The following is a 22749-nucleotide window of genomic DNA, read 5'->3' as shown; positions in this document are numbered from 1 at the left end:
CTACAGAAAGGCCCCATTTGGATTTCTGGGATGCTTAGCATGATCAGAGGACATTGTCTGGTTCAAAGAGATTACTTTTCAGCTTGCACTTGGAGTCCATAGCCATTAAAAACAAAAAAGAACACCTGGCCTATGATTACAGCTAGAATAGAAGTTTCTTTTCAAGAGAATTGTGCTTTCAAATCACCAGTGAAGGGCCCCAGCTAAGAATCCAGTGTTTCTTTCCTTTGTGTTTTCTTTTGGTATCTGTTGTCCTCACTTGGAGGTGGGTTGTGCCCAACAAGAGTCCTTCCATCACGCTTTGGTACAAGTGCTGGAGGTGGATGAGGAACCCCCTGTGCTCAGGTCGTCTTGCCACTTCTCCAGGCTGCGGCGCCGGGCGTTCATGAAGAAGTTGCTGACGGTGGTGAGCTCCAGGCCCAGCTGCTGGGAAATGGTGATCTGCATCTCTTTGGATGGGCGCTTGTTCTCCTTGAAGATGGCAAAGAGGGTTCGGCGTTGGAGGTCGGTGAAAACCAAGCGGGATTTCTTCTGAGAATTGTTCCTGTCTTTGTTTGGTTCTTGCTCTTTGCGTTTGCACGCTTGAAGGGAAAGAGAAGAAGGAGAGGAGTCAGTAAAGTGTGAGAACCGACACCCGAAAAGGTGATCCATGGAAAACACTGACAGAGTCGTACAAGGGAATGTAAACCATTAAAATTTATTGTGCAAATTGCCCAGCTGTCAATAACTGGCCTTCCCAGTTCATCTCCTGGTGATGGAAGGCATCCGTTGGTACGGGGAGGGAGGAAAGAGAAAACAGCAGGGCTGTCTGACACCATGTGATTTTGAACCAACTGCATGCAGTTGTCTTTCTTTCTCTCTCCCTGCCCCCAATACACCCTTAAGATTCTTTATCTCAGAAATCAAGTGCTGAGAAGGGAGTGATGACTCCAGGTCCCCAGGGAGATGTCTGGTTAGGCAGCCCTTCTTTCATATTCACCCTCTAGAATTGTTTACAGCTGAGCTGAAATTACTTTCTGGAGTCAAAACTTAAAAGTGCATAATTTTTCAAAATCAAAGCTTCTAACCATGTGACTCTAAAAATTGTTAACAGAATGAAATTTGAAGTGACAGAATGATGGTATCATCCCAATCAAAATCCTCTTCTTGAAAAAAAAAAAGGGGGGGGAGGGGTAGAGAAAGACTATGAGAGGGATGGTTTAAACCCATTGCCATCGAGTTGATTCCAACTCATAGAGACCCTATAGAACAGAGTAAAACTGCCCCATAGGGTTTCCAAGGCTGTAAATCTTTATGGAAGCAGACTGCCACATCTTTATTTCATGGAGTGGCTGGTGGGTTGGCACTGCCAACATTACAGTTAGCAGCTGAGAGCTTAACCACTGCTTCACCAGGGCTCCTTAAGGGATGGTTAAGTGAATTCTGATTTGGCTGGTTTGAAGTGAAGCCAGTATAGAAGATATGGGGTGAGGGTGGGGGAAGAAGCCCATAGTTATAGTAACAGGGCCTCAGGGTCCTAATGCCCATGAGTAGATGGAGAGTCTATTTGATTTAGTAGATGTGTATATCTACACCTGAACTGACATATGCAGCCAGAGCATTAATTTATGTGTTACTGTCTCTGCCTGGGAATCCCTGGGTAGTGCAAAAGGTTAATATGCTTGGCTGTTAACTGAAAGGTTGGAGGTTCGAGTCCACCCAGAGGTGCCTTGGAAGAAAGTCCAGGTGATCTACATCTGAAAAATCAGCCATTGAAAACCCAATGGAGCACAGTTCTACGCTGATACGTATGGGGTTGCCATGAGTAGGGGTCACCCTGACAGCAGCTAGCTGGGAGAGCTTAAGTGGTTGACTTGAGGTCACATTCCAAGTTTGCTGTAGACGTGAGGAGAGAATCCAGTTCTCCAGGCCCCCTCCCCATTCTCTTTCCTCTATACGAATGGTACCCACACCCAACTGCACATCAGAGGGGGACTCTTTACAGCGTAGTCCTGGGGCTCCATTCCTAGCGATTTTGATTTTCAACACGTCGGGTGTGGATCTGGAATCTGTGCTTTTCAAAACCTCCTCAGGCCACTCTGATCTGGGCAACCAGTGTGCCTGGCCACATTGCCACTTCTCGTCCCAGGTGACCATGCCTGCCCCAACCTCCTGAGTGGTCCAGGTGCCAAACCTTCATCTGGAGGATTCTGAATGAATAATGCTCCGTGATAACCTCCTGAGAACTAAATCTAGGCAAACATCTTCAAACATTGGCTGAAGTTCTCTGTCAATTCAGGTTCCTTTAGATTAACCATTTAAACCAAAAGAAATAAATAAAAATCAAACTCATTGCCATGGAGTCAATTCGATTCATAGAGACCTTATAGGACTGAACAGAACTGCCCCATAGAGTTTCTAAGGCTGAAATATTTATGGAAGCACACTGCCACGTCTTTTTCCTGTGGAGCAGCTCGTGGATTCAAACCACTGACCTTTCCCTTTCAGTTAGCAGTCGAGTGCTTAACCACTGCACCATCAAGGCTCCATACACTCATTGCGGTTGAGTTGATTCTGACTTACAGCGATCCTATAGGACAGAGTAGAACTGCTCCATAGGGTTTCCAAGGAGCACCTGGTGGCTTCAAACTGCTGCCCTTCAGGTTAACTACTAAGCCACCAGATTTCCCCAAGTCTCCATACAGCCCTCAATTTTCATACCAATATTGATTATTCATCAGATAATCCTATATTTGTGCTTTCAAGAGAGAGTTTTGACAGTGTGTTGGTACAAGTTCATGTTGGCTTCTCAGGTGTATTTGTGAACACACACACACACACATACATACATGTTGTTGTTGTGTGCTGTTGAGTCAATTCTGACTCATAGTGACCCTACAGGACAGAGTAGACCTGCCTCATAGGATTTCCAAGGATGTAATCTTTATGGAGTAGCCCTGGCAGTACAGCGGTTAAGAGCTACAGCTGCTAACCAAAAGGTCGGCAGTTCAAATTCACCAGTTGCTCCTTGGAAACCCCATAGGGGCAGTTCTACTCTGTCCTATAGGGTAGCTATGAGTTGCAATTGACTAGACAGCAATGGGCTTGGTTTTTTAATCTTTACCAAAGTACCCTGTCCCATATTTCTTCCACCGGGCAGCTGGTGAATTTGAATCACTTCCCTTTTGGTTAGCAGTCAAGCACTTTAACCACTGTGCCACCAGGGCTCCATCCACACATACATACACACATATACATGTTTATGAGAAAAATGTTAAAAACTTAATGTTCACCAAACCGCAGAGAAAGAACAGATCAAAACATCCTGTATATGCCTTCCCAATAGCTTTCCAAAGGAACCAGATTCCACACCAGCAATTCAAAGCTGTGGCCTATCGTCTGTGAATGTATGGCAAGTCCAAGAGCCCAGAATAATGAAGCAGCAGGTACATAACCTTCCCACAGTCCTTTAAAGTTGCCACCCCACAATTTTTTCTCCCAAAAGCAGTTGGCCAGGAGCTGAAGATAAAAACAAGAGGTGGAACACTTGCTTTGAAAGTCTGAGCAAAGGTAGACAGACTGAATGATGTTCTGGAAGCTGGTATACGGTTGTGAGCTTCACAATTTCTCAGAACCAAGGCATGGGCACAATCAGGGTATGAATCATTTTTGTGTTGTTAAAATATTAAACTCTATATTCAAATATGTACCCATTTCTGAGAAAATGCCAAGTGGCTCCCTACCCCAGGAATGTTTGTTAGAAACCCAACAAGACAGCAGGGGACATCAGTGGTGGTGCTGGTCAACCTCCCCAGTGTTTCAAGCTCCTCAAGGTTAATCAGACCTTTGGAAGTTTAGCCTAGTCTCCTTAAGATCACTTGGATCTGTCTCTTCTCCCTCTTCCAGGAGAAAAGCAGGGAAGGTTGATGTGTGTATTGTGTGACAGCGAGGTGGGGGTGTGGGTGCGGAAAGTCCTCATGGCCATTCTTGGCCACCCTTCCTCTCAAGAAGTGATTCCAATATGGGGGCAATGTGCGGGCCTGACAGCTTATTTCTCTATCAAAGGCCAAAGGAAATTATATGCTTACCCACAACAGGGCAACCCAGGCTACAGGGCCTATTTTTTTTTTTGACAGGAATAATACCAACTTGGATTAGTAATGTTGGTTATCTCCTGTGGCCCAGGACCTGGGACTGGCAGAAATACATAGTCACAAGTATCTGTGATTAATAACAAAAGTGACGATTATTGCCTAAGAAATGCAGGCTCCTCAGTAGACAAATTTTTCAAATCACTGGGCTCTCAGGGTGAACTAACAAGAGAGGAAGCTCTGGTCCAAGCGTAATCCCTCTCTGAGATCTTGAGAACCCACTTTGTCTTGTCCCTGCCACTGCATCTGTCGCCCACGGACGGTCAGACTCAGGACGAAGAAAGTGCATCTCCAGGATGGAGTCTGATGGACTCAAACAAGCCGGCAACCCGGAGAATGATGCAGGATTGAGCAACGTTTCGTTCTGTTGCACATATGGTTGCCATGACTCAGGGGAGACCTGATGGCACACATCTATCTATCTATCCATCTGTCTGTCTACCTATCATCTGTCTAAGGAGCTCTGGTGGTGCAACACATAAACACTCGGCTGCTAACTGAAAGGCTGGTGGTTTGAAGTCACTCAGAGGCTCTGCAGGAGAAAGACCTGGTAATTGGCTTCTGTGAAGATTACCGCTTCTAAAACCCCACGGGATGGTTCTACTCTGTCACATGGGGTCGCTATGAGTCGACAATTGACTCGACAGCACCTGTCAACAACAACATCTATCTAGCTATCGTGCGATATTTCCCTGTAGCTGATCTTTCCTAACCAGCAGAAGAAAGAACATTCTCCACAACTGATCCCTTCCCCATGCCTCTGCAGCCCCCAGCTCTCTACACAGGTGAAGTCTAATTTGCCTTGAAAGGAGCTGGCTGGCCATGCCCTTTGCCCCTGGAGGCAGCTTTGGTGGCTCCCGGTCACTTCCAGGAATTCAGCTGCCCTTGGAAGCCAGACACTGGGCTTCCTGGGCTGTAGCTTTGTCCAGCACAGACCACAGCAGATGCGTGGGCAGAGACGTGCTACGTCTTCTCTCCATGCCTCTGGCTGGGATGTGGAGGCTTTCGAGACAAAGTTTATAAAGCCAGTAATGAATCACATCAGGACAAGATTAAAAAGGAGGTGGGACAGAGTACAAGAGACTGGAGAAAAAGACTAAGGAGGCCGCAGACGGCAAAGCTTCATCTGTTGCTTCCATTGCACTCTTCCTTTGGGAGGGGACTGGGTGTTGACCGGCAAGGTCATTAAGCAGCAGTTCCCCTGACAGAGAAGCCTGACTTTCACCCACCATTAATCTTCCTTCCGGTGACAAAGGTCTTGTGATATTCGCATGCTAAGGGGCACAAGACTGTTGGAAGCTAGGGCCTCTGTGCCAGGGGAGGGTGACGAGGGAGAAGCCAGGAGAGAGGGTGGCAGGCACCAAGGTTGCCATCAGCCAAGCTGCCGGCCCTTTGCATTTTCCTGGGAGGCTACACGTGGACCCAGGCTGGAGGGACCTCATGTGTGTGAGTTGTTTAGTGTGTATGTGAGAGTAAGTGTATGCGTGGTGTAGGGGGGTGTATGTGTGTGGTGGAAGTGTGTGTCTGTGGTAAACGTGTGTGGTAGAGGTGTGTATGAATGTTGTTTGGTGTGTGTTGTCTGGTATGTGTGAGAGTGTGTGTGTGTGTGGTGGAGCTGTGTGAATGTGTCTTGTTTGGTGCGTGTGTGAGAGTAAGTATATGTGTGGTGTAGGAGTGTGTGTGTGGTAAACGTGAGTGTGTAGTGGAGGTATGTGAATGTGTGTTGTTTGGTGTGTGTGGGAGTGTGTGTGGTGGAAGAGTGTGTGTGTGTGTAGGTGTGTAGGGCAAGGGGACAGCATCTCCTTGGGTCTGTGAAGCAGATACAAGCCAGAAGTCATCCCCAAAACCCACCTCACCTTGACCCCTGGCTCCACAAGTGCAATTGCTTTAGCTCCTCAAGGCACTTCAACAACTCAGTCCTTATCACAGAGTTACAGAACTTTAGAGTTCTTGTCTGGTCTGGGCTGTCAGTTTATATGTGGGGAACCAGAAGCCCCAAGAGGGGAAGAGACCTTCCACGGGGCATAGTCAGGCAGCCAGACCATCAGAAGGATGCCAAGATCTGGACCCCTGCCAGAACTTTCTCCTACAACATCTTGGGGAGGAAAGAGGGGCAGAGGTGTTGATTCCCACTTTACAACTGGTGAAGGTGCAGTGACTTGTTTAGCATGACACAACTAGCATTGGAGCCTGAACTTGGACCTGGAAACCCAGCCCACCTCCCCAGGTCCTGGGGGAGCCTGTGAAGCAAGGGTGACCTGACATTGGGTCAGACCTTCAGTCCTACCTGTTCTGGAGCCGAAACTCCCCACACGACTTGGATTTTGACCCATGAATTCAGAACTGCCTTGAACAATCTTTCATGTATTTGGGTGAAACTTCCCATTTGTTTTTGGAAAATTCAGCCTGATAATTTGGCACAGAATCATTAGTACTGGAAGGGTCCTTTGGGTTCCCATGGCCATTCTCTATAGACCTTATTTGCAGTTTTTTTTTTTTTTTTGGCAACTAATGGAGGTAGAAGACTAAAATGGATAAGGGCGAGGAAGTTTCCCACCATACCTAAGTTCAAAGCCCAGCTCTGCCATTGACTCACTGTGAACTTGGCACTTGGCACCTTGGAATTTGCCTCTGTGGGACTCCATTTTCCTGGTGGTGGCTGGACCAGAAATGATCACCCAGGTCCTTTCCAACTGTGTGATCAATTGACTTTCCATGGTCCTCTCGCCCTGCCTGGTACAATTTTACTTATTTTTCCAAACCAAAGATAAATACTGTCTTTCTCAGTGACACCTTCTCTCCTCTTTCCTCCACCAGTCGGAACAACCATGGGAACTGTAGGCTGTTGTTATACGCAACCCGTTCTGTTTCTGAAGTCCCATACTGGGCAAATATCTTTTCTGGGATATTTACCCCGTCTACCAAGAAGCCCTGGTGGTGCAACAGTTAAGTGTTTGGCTGCTAACCAAAAGGTTGGCTATTGAAACCCAACCAGCAGCTCTGCAGGAGAAAGGCCTGGCAATCTGCTTCCGTAAAGACTACAGTCAAGAAAATCCTATGGAGCAGCTCTACTCTCCCACATGGGGTTGCTATGAGTCTGAGTCAACTCGCCGACACCCAGCAACAACCACTACCACCCCATCTACATAGTCTACTACGGAATCAGGAGCTCCTCTCCCCTCCCAACAATGGCCTCAAACATACCAACAGTCGTGAAGATGGTACAGGACCAGGCAATGTTTGCTTCTGTTATACATAAGATTGCCATGAGTCAGAGCCACTCACCAGAAACTAACAACTTCTCTCCCAGACTGTAGACTCCAGGGTCTGCGAAAGGGTATCTATAATCTTGAGGTCCTGCCTCTTGCCTAGCAGAGGTCCCAGTAGGTGCTCATGATGTATGTGTGGAGGAAGACAGCCTGAAGAGGCATCAAGTGCAAGTTCACAGCAGGGCACGTGTAGTCTGATTTGCTCTACTGGCCTCCGTTGGTTTGTCCTCTTGATTTTTAAACTCTTGTCTGTTTCCTCTCAACTCTCACTTGCTATTCCTTTTTCATGAGCTTTCTGGCCCATCCCTGTCTTCCCAGAATCCATCTGTCCTTTTCCCTCCTCCACTCCTACCTCTTGCTACTCCTGCTTTTGCACACCCCCACTTCCCCCTAGCACACACACAGCCAACATCACTTCCTGTGTAGGTGGGGTCAGCACGGAGTCCTGCTGGCTGGATTCTGGCTTTCCTTCTACCCCTCCTCCCAAACCACAAGCACCTGGGCCAAGAGAGGTCTTTGCAGAGACCCTAGGGAAGGTGGTGGGGCTGAGTGCCTGGGCAGGAGGGGAATCCTGGCTCCACAAACAAATGCAACGTCAGCAGAAGATGCTCAGTGTGGGCAAGGAGCAGCCATCAGGAAATCCTGCAGAAGCACGGCTCTTATGTGTAGGCAGAAAAAGATTTATTCTGGAGTGGTTTCTGAGACCCCTGGAAGGCCTGCTTCCCCCACCCTCACATCCTCCAGCCTACCGGATGATGTTGAAGGTGCCCTGATTTAGTTTCATCCAGTTGGTTGAAGGCTTAACCCTCAGCTAGACTGAAACAGGGTGACCACTGGTGTCTCTGTGGCAGAATTCTCATGCTGCATGCAGGAAACCTTGCGCAGCCACCATACATCTTTCAGCAGAGGTCGGCCTGTAGTTATGATGCTGGACAGGTGTCAGCGGATGTTCCAGACTCAGACTAGGAAGAAAGGGCTGGTGACCTACTTCCAAAAACCAGCTAGTTAAAATCCTACGGACTATAACAGTCCAATCCAGAACCGATCGTGTAGATAGCCCAGGACTGGGCAGCATTTTGTTCCGTTGTGCACGGGGCCACCATGAAGGCAGCTAACAATAATAACTGCTCCTCCAGCCCCTTGGGAGAGGGGTCATTTTAAACTCTCCTCAGTCATTGAACCCCTTAGTAGGGTGAGAAGGAGGCTCCCAGAGCAGGCTTTGAGAGGAAGGAAGGAATGAGGGAGCCAAGGCTTAGAGGAAGCAGGTGCCACGAAGGGGCAAAGCGGCCCCATAGAAGACGGTGGCAGATTGGTTGCAAAAATGGCTCCAATTATTCCCTTTGCAACCCACCCTTTGCAGTGTGACTCTGCAGCCCCTCCCAGCAAGAGGTGGAGGTTATTCACCTTCTTGGATCTGGGCTGGCCTTAGGACTTGTTTTGACTGTGTGGTGGAAGTGGGAATGTGACAGTGCTGAGCCCAGGCCTCAAGAAGCTGTGTGCTTGGTTCTCTCTCAGAACCCCACCCAGCATCACATGAACAAACTCAAGCCAATCTGCTGGAGGAGATGGGCCATTTTAGCCATAACCATCCTGGATCAGCAGGCCCTAGGAATTCAGCTGACTGCAGATGTGCCAGAAAGCCCAGCCGAGATCAGCCAAGCTTGGGCTGGATCAGCAAAACTGCTCAGCCAACCCACAACTCCTGAGCAAAAATAAATGTTTGTTTTATGCCACCAGTTTTGTGGTTTTGTGTTACACAGCATTATTGTGGGCATAGATGCTGATATAGAAGCCAAGAACAACCTTCGCCTTCCTGACTAGGCAGTGAGTCAAATGTAGGGTAAGAAGCATAAGCTTGAAATCAGATAGACCTGGTTTCAAATTCCACCATAACCACTTATCAGCTGCATGACTTTGGGCCTCAGTTTCCTCATCTACAAAATAGGGATACAAATGCCTACCACTCCAGGACGTCCAGAGGCTAGCTGAGACACTTGGCACATAGTAAGCTCTCAATGAATGTGAATATACTTTTTTCCTTCATAAGGAAAGAAGAAGGCACAAAAGGAGGTGAGGTTAAGAATTCATAACCTGAAATGATTTTTCAAGCTCTACTTAACTGTAGATGAACTGCCCAGAGTGCTAAAGGTAAATAATAGGTTAAAGATTTTTGTTTTCCTTGTAAAGTTGTCTTATAGCCAATTCCCAGCCTCATGGAAGAGGTAAGACTGTGATGCATTTTTACACATGTGTCAGAGATCCTAATAGGTTTTGGACCACTGGTGTTTGCTAACATCACTAATTTATGTCCAAATACATTCTACATATGATGGGTATTAAACCTAATGATGGGTATTGTTAGCCCATTATAAATAATGCAGAAGTGTTCTATTCTCCTTGCATTCAGTAAATACTTTCCCTGAATAGTTCAATGTGATCTTGCCAGGGCATCGGGAGGGGGTGGGGCAGGAAATCTTCCAAGCTGAGCATTTGTCAGACAGACGTTTAACCTCTAAGTATATGGTTTGAAAAATAAGCCTCTAGAAGAAGCATCTTCATTTTTCAACTGGAGAGCCCAAAGCTGCCCCTCTGACAAGGGCTTGTACAAAGCGGGGAGAGTGACCCTCTCTGGGAAGGAACACAAGGGCTGGGGCTGTGTTGGGAAAACCAGCCGAGGCAAAGTCAGTTCATATTTGTGCCTTCTTCCTTGTTCCCTGAGAAACCGATGCTGTTTCTGAGGTGAGAGGAAGGGAAATAAACTCTTTGCTTCCGCTGAAGAAATGGCATGTTAGTACTGATGGAATAATAAGCTTGTGGGAGAGGAGAGGGAATCTCTGGTTGGTGCAAATGGTTATGCCCTTGGCTGCTAACTGAAAAGGTGGTGGTTTAAGTCCACCCAGGGGGCCTCAGAAGAAAGGTCTGGCAATCTACTTCTGAAAAATCAATCATTGAAAACCCTATGGAGCACAGTTCTACTCTGACACACATGAAGCCACCGTGAGTTGGAATCAACTTGACAGCATCTGGTTGGGCTTGGGAGAGGAGATGAGGTTCAGGAAACCATCCGTTCTCTAGAACCGATTTGCCTATTCAAGAGCCTTAAAATAAGAATACTATGATCCCTTGCATTCAAACAAGGAAGAAGAAAATGGCAGAGTTTCAGGCTGATAGCACACATATTATAGCGTTCAGTAAGCCGTTTAATGCAGGCAAACCTTAGTGAGGCAGGCTTCCTGGGGCCAGCAAAGGGACAAGTACTGGCATACTGCTACAGAGGGATAGGGGAGCTGAAATGCAAGACTTGGGGCTCAAGCTCTAAGCATTTCTATTGGCCACCAAGGGTCTGGGGGCACAGATCACCTCACCTGGGAAGAGTGAATGCTTAATGGTGGGGGAAGGCATTTCAAGTGGCAGACTTTTCAACTCATTTCAATATTTTGTGCTCCCTAAGTTATCAGTCAGATGCCTTATGGTATTCCCTTTTTCTCTGTGATTTCTGACCTTATCACTGAGGCCATCTTGGCCCAGATAACCGTGGAGCCAGTGCCATCAACTTGGCCCACAGAGGTCTAAACTCTAACTTTGCCCTCATTTCCCCAAACATCCCCGGCCTGAGTCAGACAGGAAGCTTAATGGCTTCGACTCAAGGTTGAGAGCTGACTTTGCTCAGAAACTCGGTCTTCATGGACCTGATACCAACCACTCAGCAGGGGAGCCTGTGACACCTGGACCAACATCCATTTGAGAGGCCAAGGGCAGAGACAGGGAGGATATGCCTTGCAAATGGATTTGGAGCCATTATTGGTCATTGGTTTTTTTCTCCCTTTTTCTGCTCACTTCTAATTGCTAGTGTAGGCATTGCCTTGGCAAGGAAAACCTCCAAACCATTTGGCAAATGATCCTGGACAGCCAAGGTACTCTGGGGTGAAATAGCTGCATGCCAGTTGAAGCACTACTGCTCCGGATTAGAGTAAGGGTCATGGGCAGTGGGGTGGGGAGCAGGGAGGAAGAGAACGGAGAAAGCAGGGAATCCACCCATGTGAGCAGGTGCACACACCCTTCATTCTGGAGCCTCTAGAAGATTGGGGTCATGTCCCTAAACTCCGTGATGCCAGGAGCCCCAGGAGGCTCAGTGCTCTCCTTGATGCCAGAGCCATGCAGGAATGTTACCCCAGCTTGGCCTTGGGCTTCACTTCTGACATTGGGCAAAATTTTTACCATGTGGGTGTTTCCTCCAGGACCCTCTTCCTCTTGTTTGGAAAACATGAAGGATGGCCTGGCTTTCACTTGGTTTTTGGAAAGGGGAGAAGCAAGTTGGCCATGAAAAGTATTACAAGTCCCCAATGTCTATTTATTGTTAAATGAGAGGCAGACAGCAGAGTGACCATTCTCAGTTCCTGTGGCTCAATGACATCCCCTGAAGAAACAAATTTTATTTTCTGTCTCTATTTTTACTTTCAATACAAAGTCACTGAAGGTGACTCAGGGAATGGGGTTGCTTGGGTGTCGGGCAACTTGCTTACTGAGATGTGGGGCCTGACCAAGGTCCAGGGTGGTCCCAGAGGGTGAGATTCCAGAGAAGGGCAGCCAGAGACCCTGCCCACATGCAGGCTCCAGCTGCTCCTCTCCCGGCAGGTCTGCCCTTACATGTCATGTGGGGATGTACCTTCTGCCTCAGCTTCCCTTTCACCAGAGACTCTAAAAGCAAAAGTAGGAGCCCCAAATAGTACATCCAGGCCAGCGGGCAAAGCCATGGAGTCATAGAACAGCAGGACTTTAGCAAGGAGGTTGTCTAATCCCCTGTTTTAGCGATAAGGAGCCTGAGGCTCCTGGACGTGACAAGATTTGCTCAACACAGATCATAGCTAGTCAGTGACAGAATTCTGAGAAGCCAGATCCTCTCACTTCCACTTCAGCGGAGCATTTTTTTTTTTTCCCCACTTACCCATTAGGACAAATCATTTGGGACACTCAGCCTTCGAAATCACAATTTCTGGTCATCTCATCCACCTCTGAGGAAGCCTAGCAAACAGATGTCTCTAGCTCCCTGGGTGGTACAAATGGTTAAGCCCTCGACTACTAGCTGAAAGGTTGGTGGTTTGAATCCACCCAAAGGCACCTTGGAAGAAAGGCCTAATGATCTTCTTCCAAAAGATTGCAGACTTTAAAACCCTATGGAGCAGTTCTACTCCGCACACTTGGGGTTGCCATAGTTGGAGTCAGCTTGATAGCAACTTACAACACCACCAATAGCTGCACTGTGTAACTGCGTTCCTCAAAACCATCCAGGAAGCCATGAACTGCTAAAAGATGTATGTAGTTCTAGATAGAAACATTTGGCTTAAAATGGCTAGGAAAGGCTGACTCAACCTTTTCCTAACTTCTCAATGGAATAATTTCAAAGACTCACCACTCTAAAAACCAGGACTACAGCCAACCTGTTTGGGGGCATTAGTGAGGAACTTTCACCTACACACAAGGTCAATGGAACTGGATTGAAAAAATAATACCTGAGACCACCCCAACTGCTCAAGCATTCAAATTAAGCAGCTACTGGTAAACTTGGTGTGTGCTGCCTTTGAAACAGCCAGAATGCTGTCCACTTCCCTCCACCTACCAACTGAGAACTGCAACTCTCAGAAAACAACTGGGCAATGACATTGGGGGTGGAGGAGGGAAACCAGTGGTGGCACTAACATGGTAGGAGGTATATGTAGTTGCCAGAGTGCTGTAGGTGAGCACAGGGACAAGAAGAGGCCTTGCTACGCAGTACACTGGGGTTGGTGGATTTGCACATCCTCCATTGGCTCAGCTGGTCAGTGACCCAGGAATCGATCCCATTGCCATTGAGTTGATCCTGGCACATAGCGACACTCTAAGACAGAGTAGAACTACCCCATAGGGTTTCCAAGGCTATAATCTTTACAGAAGCAAACTGCCACATCTTTCTCCTGAGGAGCGGCTGGTAGGTTCAAGTTGACAACCTTTTTGGTTAGCAGCCAAGGGCTTAACCATTGCACCACCAGGATCCCTCAGGAGTGGATGGAGATGAATCCATGTAGATCCAGCAGGAACAAATCACGAGAAAGCTGATTAGACAGAAGAAGCTGGGTTAGGTAGACCAGTTGGCAATTTAATGCAGGTCTGAGAGGGTGAGGACACCATACTATACCCAGGGGGAAGGTCACGGACAAAACATGCTTTCTTCCTATCGACACATCAGGCCTGATGGGTCTCTTCTCATTTGAAGAAAGGATAAACAGTAAACAAAAAGAGTCAGATGGAAAAGATATTGCAAAACAGAAAAAGAGGTCATCGCTTGATAGTCAGGAAATTCATCTGAAAATGATATCTTACAGAAACTTAAAGGAAATTTTAGTGAGTTATTTGGTATCTCAATGTGGTGCAAAATGAGACGGCTCCTATGAAACAGCAACAGAAACTGATTAAGAAGAAAACAGACAGAAATGTATGAATAATAGTATGCAATGAAAAAGCAGATGAGTAAGATATCAAATTTGCAGGATGATGAGAAATACAGTAGTAGCCATTGAAGGAAATTATGAGTAAAACTGACCCTGTGGTTACAATGCTAGAATTTTACACAATTTAGGAGGTCTTTCTTGTAGGAAGGCATCTCGGCTATTTAATGACTCAAAAAGTATACTTACGTTTTCTTTATGAAAAGAAAAATAACTTGAAGATATACTCCAGCCTACTCAGAGTTAAGTAAAAATTAAAGATTCAAAAATGTGACATCTTAAAAAACTATCAGTCAACAGTTCTTTGTAGCTATAAATACCCCTGAACTCATCACAAACGTCCCAAGGAATGTCATTACATTAATAGCACCTCTTTAAAAGCCTACACTAACGAAGGGAGGTCAAAGGGTCGGTGTCTTTTTTTACAACAGCATCTCAATGATGTTTAAAAGCAAATAATTTCAATATTAATTTTTCCCCCATTGTTATGGATTGAGTTATGTCCCCCAAAAATATGTCTTGCAAATCCTAACCTCTATGCCTGTGGTTATAACCCCATTTGGGAACGGGTTGTCTTTGTTATGTTAATGACGCAGAGTGTATCTTGAATCAATCTCTTTTGAGATATAAAAGAGATTAAACAAGTTAGCAGGAGCAGAGATGGGGGAGGAGAAATGCCAAACCACATGAAGATCACCCAGGAGCAGAAATTCAGAAGAGACAAGGACTTTTCTCCAGAGCTGACAGAGAAAAAAAGCCTTTCCCTAGAGCCAGCACCCTGAATTCAGACTTCTAGTCTCCTAAACTGGAAGAAAATAAGCTTCTGTTTGTTAAAGCCACCCACTTGTGGTATTTCTGCAGAGTGGTACTAGATAGCTAAGACAGAATTTGGCACCTAGAAGTGGGAGTGCTGCTCTAACGGATACCTAAAACTGTGGAAGTGGTTTTGGAATTGGGTAATGGTTAGAGTCTAGAAGAATTTTAAGGTAGCTACTAGTAAAAGCCTAGATTGCCTTGAAAAGACTCTTGGTAGAAATAGACATCAAAGGCAATTTCTGAGGTCTCAGAAGGAAGTGGGGAGAGTTACAGAGAAAGACTCTGTCATCTTAGAGAATACATACAGTGCCAGCGACAGATTGTTGCTAGTAATGTGGATACTAAATGTGCTTCTGGTAAGGCTTTAAAAAGGAAATGATGAACGTGTGATTGGACAATGGAGGAAGGGCAATGCTTTCTATGCAGTGGCAAAGAACTTGTCTGAATTGTGTTCAAATGTTTGGTGGAAGGTAGAACTTGCAAGTGATGAACTTGAATATTTGGCTAATGAGATTTCTAGGCAAGATCTTAAAAGGGCTGCATGGTTTCTCTTTACTGCTTACAGTAAAATGTGAGAGGAAAGAGACGGACTTAAAAATGAACTGTGCAAAATGAAAACAGAACTTAAAAATTTGGAAAATTCTATTTACGAACTAAGGACCCGTGTCCTAGAATGTTCAACCAAGCACGTGGCTACACAATCTTTTGTTAAAGAGATGAAGCCTACGCCTGATGGATCTAACCATCTACGACAGCAGAAAACCCATCAGCTTAGACTGAAGGAGACAGAGAGAGAGCGAAAGGAAAGAACACTGTCTGCCGCCTGGAATCCCCCAAGAAAAGGACCATCCCAGGACCAGCATGGAGATCAGCAGAACTGTTGGAAGGAGCACAGAAGCAGGGCTTTCAAAGTTTCAAAGGGTAGGGCACGGTCTCCTGGATCTCAAAGGGTGGGGCCATAGACTCCTAGGTTTCAAAGAGTAGGATCTTCACCAACTGGGTTCTGTGTTGCCATATGGCTGCTGTTAAGGTGTGCCAGGGAGGTGGGGTCATTGCCCAAAGCTGAGGGGGTAGGGCTGCCATGCCCAAGGGGCAGAGGAATGGGTCCTGCAGCTGTCAAGGGGGTACAACAGCCAGTCAGATGGACTAGGAGAATGGGGCTGCCTAAACCTGGGGGAGCAGAGTTGCCATCTCAGAAGGCTCTGAGAAGCAGAGCTGAAGTCCAGGGTGGAGCAGCTTCTACCCAGAATCCGGAGGGCCTGGCCAACACCCAAAGTCTGGAGGGCAAGGCCATTGCCCAGAGAGTCCCAGAGAACAGAGGATTATTTTCAAGCCTTGAGAGCTAATGTAAATTGTTTTGCTGGGTTTTGGACTTGCTTGGTGCCCATTATTCCTTCTTCCCACCCCTGATTTCTCCCATTTCTAACGGAAATGTCTACCTGGTGCTTGTTCCACCACTGTACTTTGGAAGCAGACAACTTGTATTATAGATTTCACAGGGATACTGATGAAGAGGGATTTTGCCCAGCATCGACTTTGGATTTGGCGTGGATTTAGGATTTGGGGGATGATGTGATGGGGTGAATGTGTTTTGCATGTGGCAAAGACATGAATTTGGGCGAGCCATAGGGTGGAATGTTATAGATTAAATTATGCCCCCCAAATACACATGTTGTAAATCCTTACCTCTATACCTGTGGTTATAATCCCATTTGGGAATGGGTTGTCTTTGTTATGTTAATGAGGTAGGATTAGTGTAGGGTGTATCTTGAGTCAATCTCTTTTGAGATATAAAAGAGATTAAACAAGTGAGCAGAGATGGGGTGAGATAGATGCCAAGAAATGGAGATCTCCAAGGAATCAGGAAGCAGAAGCTGAAGAGACAAGGACCTTTCTCCAGAGCTGACAGAAACAGAAAGCTTTCCCCTAGAGCTGGAGCTCTGAATTCCAACTTCTAGCCTCCTAAACTGTGAGAAAATAAATTTCTGTTTGTTAAAGTCACCCACTTGTGGTATTTCTGTTACAGCAGCACGAGATAACTAAGACAATCATTATGTGAGTAATACAGTTTGAACATAAGAATTGGAAAAATATTTCCCCCTTGCAGATTCGGAAGTCCAGTTACAGGTTATTTCAGATATGTCAAACAGATGAAAAACAAAACTATGACTATTAAAAAACAATAAGAAAAAAAACTAGACAGAAGCATTTCAAGATGTTAAGTGCCAGACGAGGACCACTAGCATCACTGCTATTCAATATTTTATAGGGAAAGTAGCCAATGCAAAAAAAATACTGATAAACTATTAGAATATTAGGATTTAGCAAGGTTCTTAGACTTAAAGCCAGTAAGCAAAATCAGCTGTATTTCTATATAACAGCAAGAAACAGAAAGTGAATATATATATATATACATTTAGAATAGCATCGAGTACCTATAAATACATCTAATAATAGATATGCAAGACTTTGACCGAGAAAACTATAAAATTTTGTTAAACAAATTAAAGAATGCCTAAGTAAATTGATTGGAAGACTCAATATTGTAAAGAATTTAATTCTCCCCTTCCTGATCTATAGATTCAGTGCAATCCCCAGTCAAAATCCCAGCAGATTTTTCTCCATCCTTGCCTCCCTTCTTTGTTTCCTTTTAGTCTTTGGAATTTGACAAGCTGATTCTAAAATTTATACAGGAATGTAAACATTAAAGAAGAATCAAGCCATTCTTGATGAAAATGAGCAAGATGGGAGGGCTTGTTGCATCAAATATCAAAACCTTTAACAAAGCCACAAAGGTGTGGGACCAGGACAAGAGTATACTAATAGACCAATGGAAGAATAGAAAGTCCAGACACAAATCCATACACATATAGATACCTGATTTAATTATATGAGTGGCACTGCAGAACATGAGGAAAATATGTTCTTTCCAGTAATGAGAATGGGATAACTGGATAGGCATTGGGGACGGGGTGACCCTTCGCCCCTACTTCATGTCATTTGCAAAATAATTAATTCTGCGTGGATCATAGATCTTAGTGTGAATAGCAAAACAATAAAGCTTTAGGAGACAACATAGGGTAATATATTATCATAAGAAAGATTTCTTAAGCAAGACTTAAAAATTACTAACCAAAAGAAAATGATTTATATATTAAAAAATATATATATTAGGCCACATTAAAATGAAGAATTTCCCTTGATCAAAAGATACCAATAAGAGAGTAAAAAAGAGAGCCATGGATATTTGCATCATGTTAAGACTGACAAAGGTGTTGAGTCCAGAATATATAAAAACTCTTGGAAAACCATAAGAAAAAGTCAGACATCCCAACAGGAAAATAGGCAAAAGACTTGAACTTTACAAAAGAAGAAACCCATTGCCAATACTTATATAGGGTCACTATGAGTTGGAATCGACTTGACAGCAGTGGGTTTTATATAAAAAAGATGCTTGATATTATTAGTAATCCAAGAATTACAAATTAAAACAGCAACGTTACATACCCATCAAGAAGGGTTGAATATAAAATTCCCTTGATACGAAGTGTTAGAAAAGATATGGATCCATGGGAACTCGCATATGTTGCTGGAGGGAGTGTAAACTGGTACAACCACTTTGGAAAACTGTTTACCAGTGTTAGCTATGGTTGAACATATGCAGGCCCTCTGACCCAGAAATCCCACTCCTGGATAGATTCCCTTGTAGCAGATGTTATTGTGTCCTGACTCATTCCCTCTGCCATTGTCATGCATGCCAGTCCAACTTCCAACTCCTAGCACCTGCATCTCTTTTCTTGAGTGCTTTCTGCCAAACCCTGCTCTGCCAACATGCTGTGGTAGGTCAGAAGGGCTGGGAAATAAATACCACCACTACCACCCCAGGACCTTCTCCCAAGCAGTGAATGATGGGAGCTGATGGAAAAGTACCCCAGCATCCTTGTTCTCCAAGTGGAATAACTCTGAGACATGTTTTCTACAGTTTCACCAAGTTCCTCAGTAGCATCAAGCTCCAGCTGCCCATGGTGGTAAGGTGCTTGATAAAGCAGCTCTTTTTGGCTTTCTTCCCTTCTCTATCTTACTTTTCCACTCCTCTACCAGTGTTTTTGGGATCACCTTTCAAATAACTTATTTGTACTTGAACCCGTACCTCAGGGTCTGTTTATGCAGAAACCCAAACTAAGAAAATTCTACTGAAATGTATGCTTATGTATACTATGATACACGTACAAGAATGTTCATAGCAGCTCTGTTTGTAAAAAAACTGGAAACGACTCAAGTGTCCATCAACAGAAGAATGGTTAAATTATGGCATATTAGTTTTATGGAATACTATATAGCAATGAAAAAAGGAACACCTACTAAATGCAACAACACATGCTAGGCTGTAAGAAATTATTTTTGTATATAAACTTATTTCAAGTGCCTGGATTGGAACACACCATCATAGCCATAATAGTGGTTAGTACCAGGAAATAAAATAGAAGACTGGGCTAAAAGGACGTGAGCAAAGGGGACTTATCTTGATCATTAACATTGTGATTTTTATAAGGAGAATGTTTTAATGCATTACTTGAGTAATTAAAAATAATTTTAATAAAAGCAAAGGATTAATGTGGTTGTCTTTGAGTTGCAGAATGTTTTTGTTTTTCTATATTTTCCAATTATTTTTAATTCAGCAAGCATTATACTAGAAATGAAAACTAAACTCATAACTAGAAGAACTGACATCAACGCTTTGAGAGCTTCCAAGGTCTAGTTCAGCACCTGGTCACACATCTGCTGAAACTGAAGAGAACTTGCTTTCCTCGCTCTCTCCTACATACTAGTTCTCAGGGAAGATTTATCTTGGCACTGTTGCACTGTCCTTACCACAGGCTCTACCACCACCAGTCGCCATCCAGTTGGCTCCAATTCATGGGACCCCATGTGTGTCAGAGTAAACTGTGCGTTATAGGATTTTCAATGGCTGATTTTTCATAAGCAGATCGCCAGGCCTTTCTTCCGAGGCACTTCTGGGTGGACTCAAGCCACCAACCTTTCAGTTAGCAGCTGAAAGTGTTAAATGTTTGCACCACAGGGACTTCCCAGGCTCCATAAGAGACTAAAGTGATGCTCACATCCCTCCAAGAAGCTCCCTTCCTCCTTGCTTCCTTCTCTCTAAGGCGCTCCCTCCCCTGTGCTGCCCTGGCCTCCCTCCTGAGGACCAGTCCTCACTGCAGGCTTCCCCCTCTTCCTGCATCCAAAGGGCAGGGATGAGGGTACAACTGTAACCAGACCCCCGTCAGAGCTGCCAAGAAGTGCCTGTGGATCAGAACTAATGGCATTAGTCCATCGCTCAGGGAATAGAGCTGCAATTACCCCTTGGATGCATTCTTCAAAGATGACCACATGCAGAACACCAAGAGGGGAGAGAGTAATGAATCACATGGTGAATTAACTGGAGGCTGCTCTAATTAGCGTTATAATTTTTCATGAAACACTAATGAATATGAAATAATGTGGCCATGAAACCACTAGGACAATTAATGCTTGGGAGTAATTTGGGGTCAGGAAAGGAGACCAGAAACTGTTTAAATAGACTTGCATGGTTAGAATTAAGGGATCTAGGGCTTTAAAATCTTAGGAAATAAGTTACTATTTCAGGAAAAGCAGCAGTTGGGTGTCTGAGGCTTTTTTTTTTTTTCTTTCTTTGTTTTCTTGTTGATGTCCCTGGATTTGGGAATAAGGAGATCAGTGTGAACTACAACAGGGGCCCTTTGGGGAGTCAGGTGAGAACCCAGGTGATGCACAATAAATGAACATAGGAAATGAGATAAAGGGGCAGGGACCAGACATATGGAAACTAAAAAAGATGTTAAAGAGGAAACCATTCTCCTGAGCCCCTTTAGTCTTATACCCACCTGGGTGTCTAAGAAAGTAACTTTCTGATAAGACCCCCAAACCTGCGGTTATTACGGAAGTAGGTCAGTCAAACCTTGCTGGCTCAGCTGCAGTTTTTACATGTAAATTCCTACTCCACATAGAACTTTTTGCTCAGTGAGAACCACCCTTGCAAAATGGGCTTTATCCTAATGTAAGTTAGTAAGGATATAGTCAGGACCTACTATGCACATAGACATCTATGTCCTAAGCAGGAGCTTAGCAAAATGCCCATAATTATTATAACCTGTTGCCATTGAGTTGAATCTGACTGATAGCCACCCTATAGGCTAGAGTAGAACTGCCCCATCGGGTTTCCCAGGAGCAGCTGGTGGATTCAAACTGCCAACCTTTTGCTTAGCAGCCAAGCTTATAACTACTGTGCCACCAGGGCTCCCATAATTATTAAAGGATTTTTTTTTTAAGGTCACTGCGACGCAGTGTGTTTCAATGGTAGAATTCTTGCATGTAAGAGACCCAGGTTCGATTTCCAGCAAATACACCTTATGTGTCAGTAGAGGCTTGTGTGTTGCTATGATGCTGAACAGATGTCAACAAAGCTTCCAGACCAAGAGAGACTAGGAAGAAAGGTCTGGCAATCTCCCAAAAATCAGCCAATGAAAACCGTATGAATCGAAACAGTCTAATCCACAACCAATCATGGGGATGGCACAGTACTGCACAGCATTTTGTCCTGTTGTGCACAGGGTTGCCATGAGTCAGGGGCCGACTCCATGACAGCTAACAACACCAAAAGGACATTGGGGATGGAGAGGTGAGGGTGGAGAAATAGTACTGCTTCGTGTTTGACCAGTTTGCAAAGAGCACATCCAGTGACCAGTGTAGAGTCTGGTAATCTCTCATCAGAAATTCAACCGTGAAAATGACATGCAAATTATGCTGAAGGCAGAGGTACCCATGTGTAACAGGGTGTCATCTCTAGTATTGAGCAAATAAGAGGTAAATATGCCAGATGCAGAGCTGAGCACTTTGTGGTATCTCATTTAATCTGCACACCAACTAGATGACGTTGGCACCAACCTTATCCTCATTCTACAGAGAAAGAAACTGAGGCTCTCGAGGTTAATACCTTGCCTGAGGTCTCATAGCTAAGAAGTGGTGTAGCTGGAACACAAACTGAGCCATGGGACTCCAAAACTCATACTACAACACCTTTTCCTTTTAAAAAATTTTTATTGTCCTTTAAGTGAAATTTTACAGTTCAAGTTAGTTTTTCATACAAAAACTTATACAAGCATTGTTATGTGATCCTAGCTGCTGTCCCTATAATGTGGCTGCACACTCCTCCTCTCCACCCCAGATTTCCCATGTGCATTCAACCAGCTCCTTTCTGCCTTTTCATCTCACCTCCAGACAGGAGCTGCCCATTTAGTCTTACGTATCTACTTGAGCTAAGAAGTACTCTCTCATTTTATGTCTTATACTCCAATCTAATCTTTGTCTGAAGAGTTGGCTTCAGGAATGGTTTCAGTTCTGGGCTAACAGAGAGTCTGAGGGCCATGTCTTCTAGGCTCCCTCCATTCTCAGTCAGACCATTAAGTCTGGTCTTTTTACTAGAATTTGAATTCTGCACCCCACCTTTCTCCTGCTCAGTCAGGGATTCTCTGTTGTGTTTCCTGTCAGGGCAGTCACTGGTGGTAGCTGGACACCATCTAGTTCTTCTGGTCTCAGGCTGATGGACTCTCTGGTTTATGTGGCCCTTTCTGTCTTCTGGGCTAATATTTTCCTCGTGTCTTTGTATTCTTCATTCTCTTTTGCTCCAAGTGGGTTGGTACCAATCGACTCACCTTAGATGGCCACTCGCTAGCTTTTAAGACCCCAGACGCCACTCACCAAAGTGGGATGCAGAACATTTTCTTAATAAACTTTGTTATGCCAATTGACCTAGGTGTCCCCTGAAACCATGGTCCCAGATCCCCACCCCTGCTACTCTGTCCCTTGAAGTGTTTGGTTGTATTCAGGAAACTTCTTAGCTTTTGGTTTAGTCCCGTTGTGCTGACTTTCCCTGTGTTGTGTGTTGTCCTTCCCTTCACCTAAGATAATTCTTGTCTACTACCTGGTTAGAGAACACCCCTCTCCCTCCCTCCCCACCCTCGTAACCATCAAAGA

The 22749-nt window shown here is 44.9% G+C and overlaps 1 protein-coding gene across 1 annotated transcript in view; it reads right to left on the bottom strand.

Annotated features, from left to right (window-relative positions):
• Positions 1–281: 281 nt before the first annotated feature.
• Positions 282–22749, bottom strand: part of ONECUT2 (one cut homeobox 2) — a 45185-nt gene continuing 22717 nt past the window's right edge. The window contains exon 2 of the mRNA XM_049901844.1: positions 282–581. Within this exon, the coding sequence (XP_049757801.1) occupies positions 295–581 (287 nt within the window). The 3' untranslated portion in view covers positions 282–294. The remainder of the gene's footprint in view (positions 582–22749) is intronic.

The sequence above is a fragment of the Elephas maximus genome, chromosome 11, assembly GCF_024166365.1.
Source record: "Elephas maximus indicus isolate mEleMax1 chromosome 11, mEleMax1 primary haplotype, whole genome shotgun sequence".
In the NCBI taxonomy this organism is placed as follows: Eukaryota; Metazoa; Chordata; class Mammalia; order Proboscidea; family Elephantidae; genus Elephas; species Elephas maximus.
Note: the sequence above shows the minus strand (reverse complement) of the source record. Positions and strands in the feature narration are given on the sequence as shown.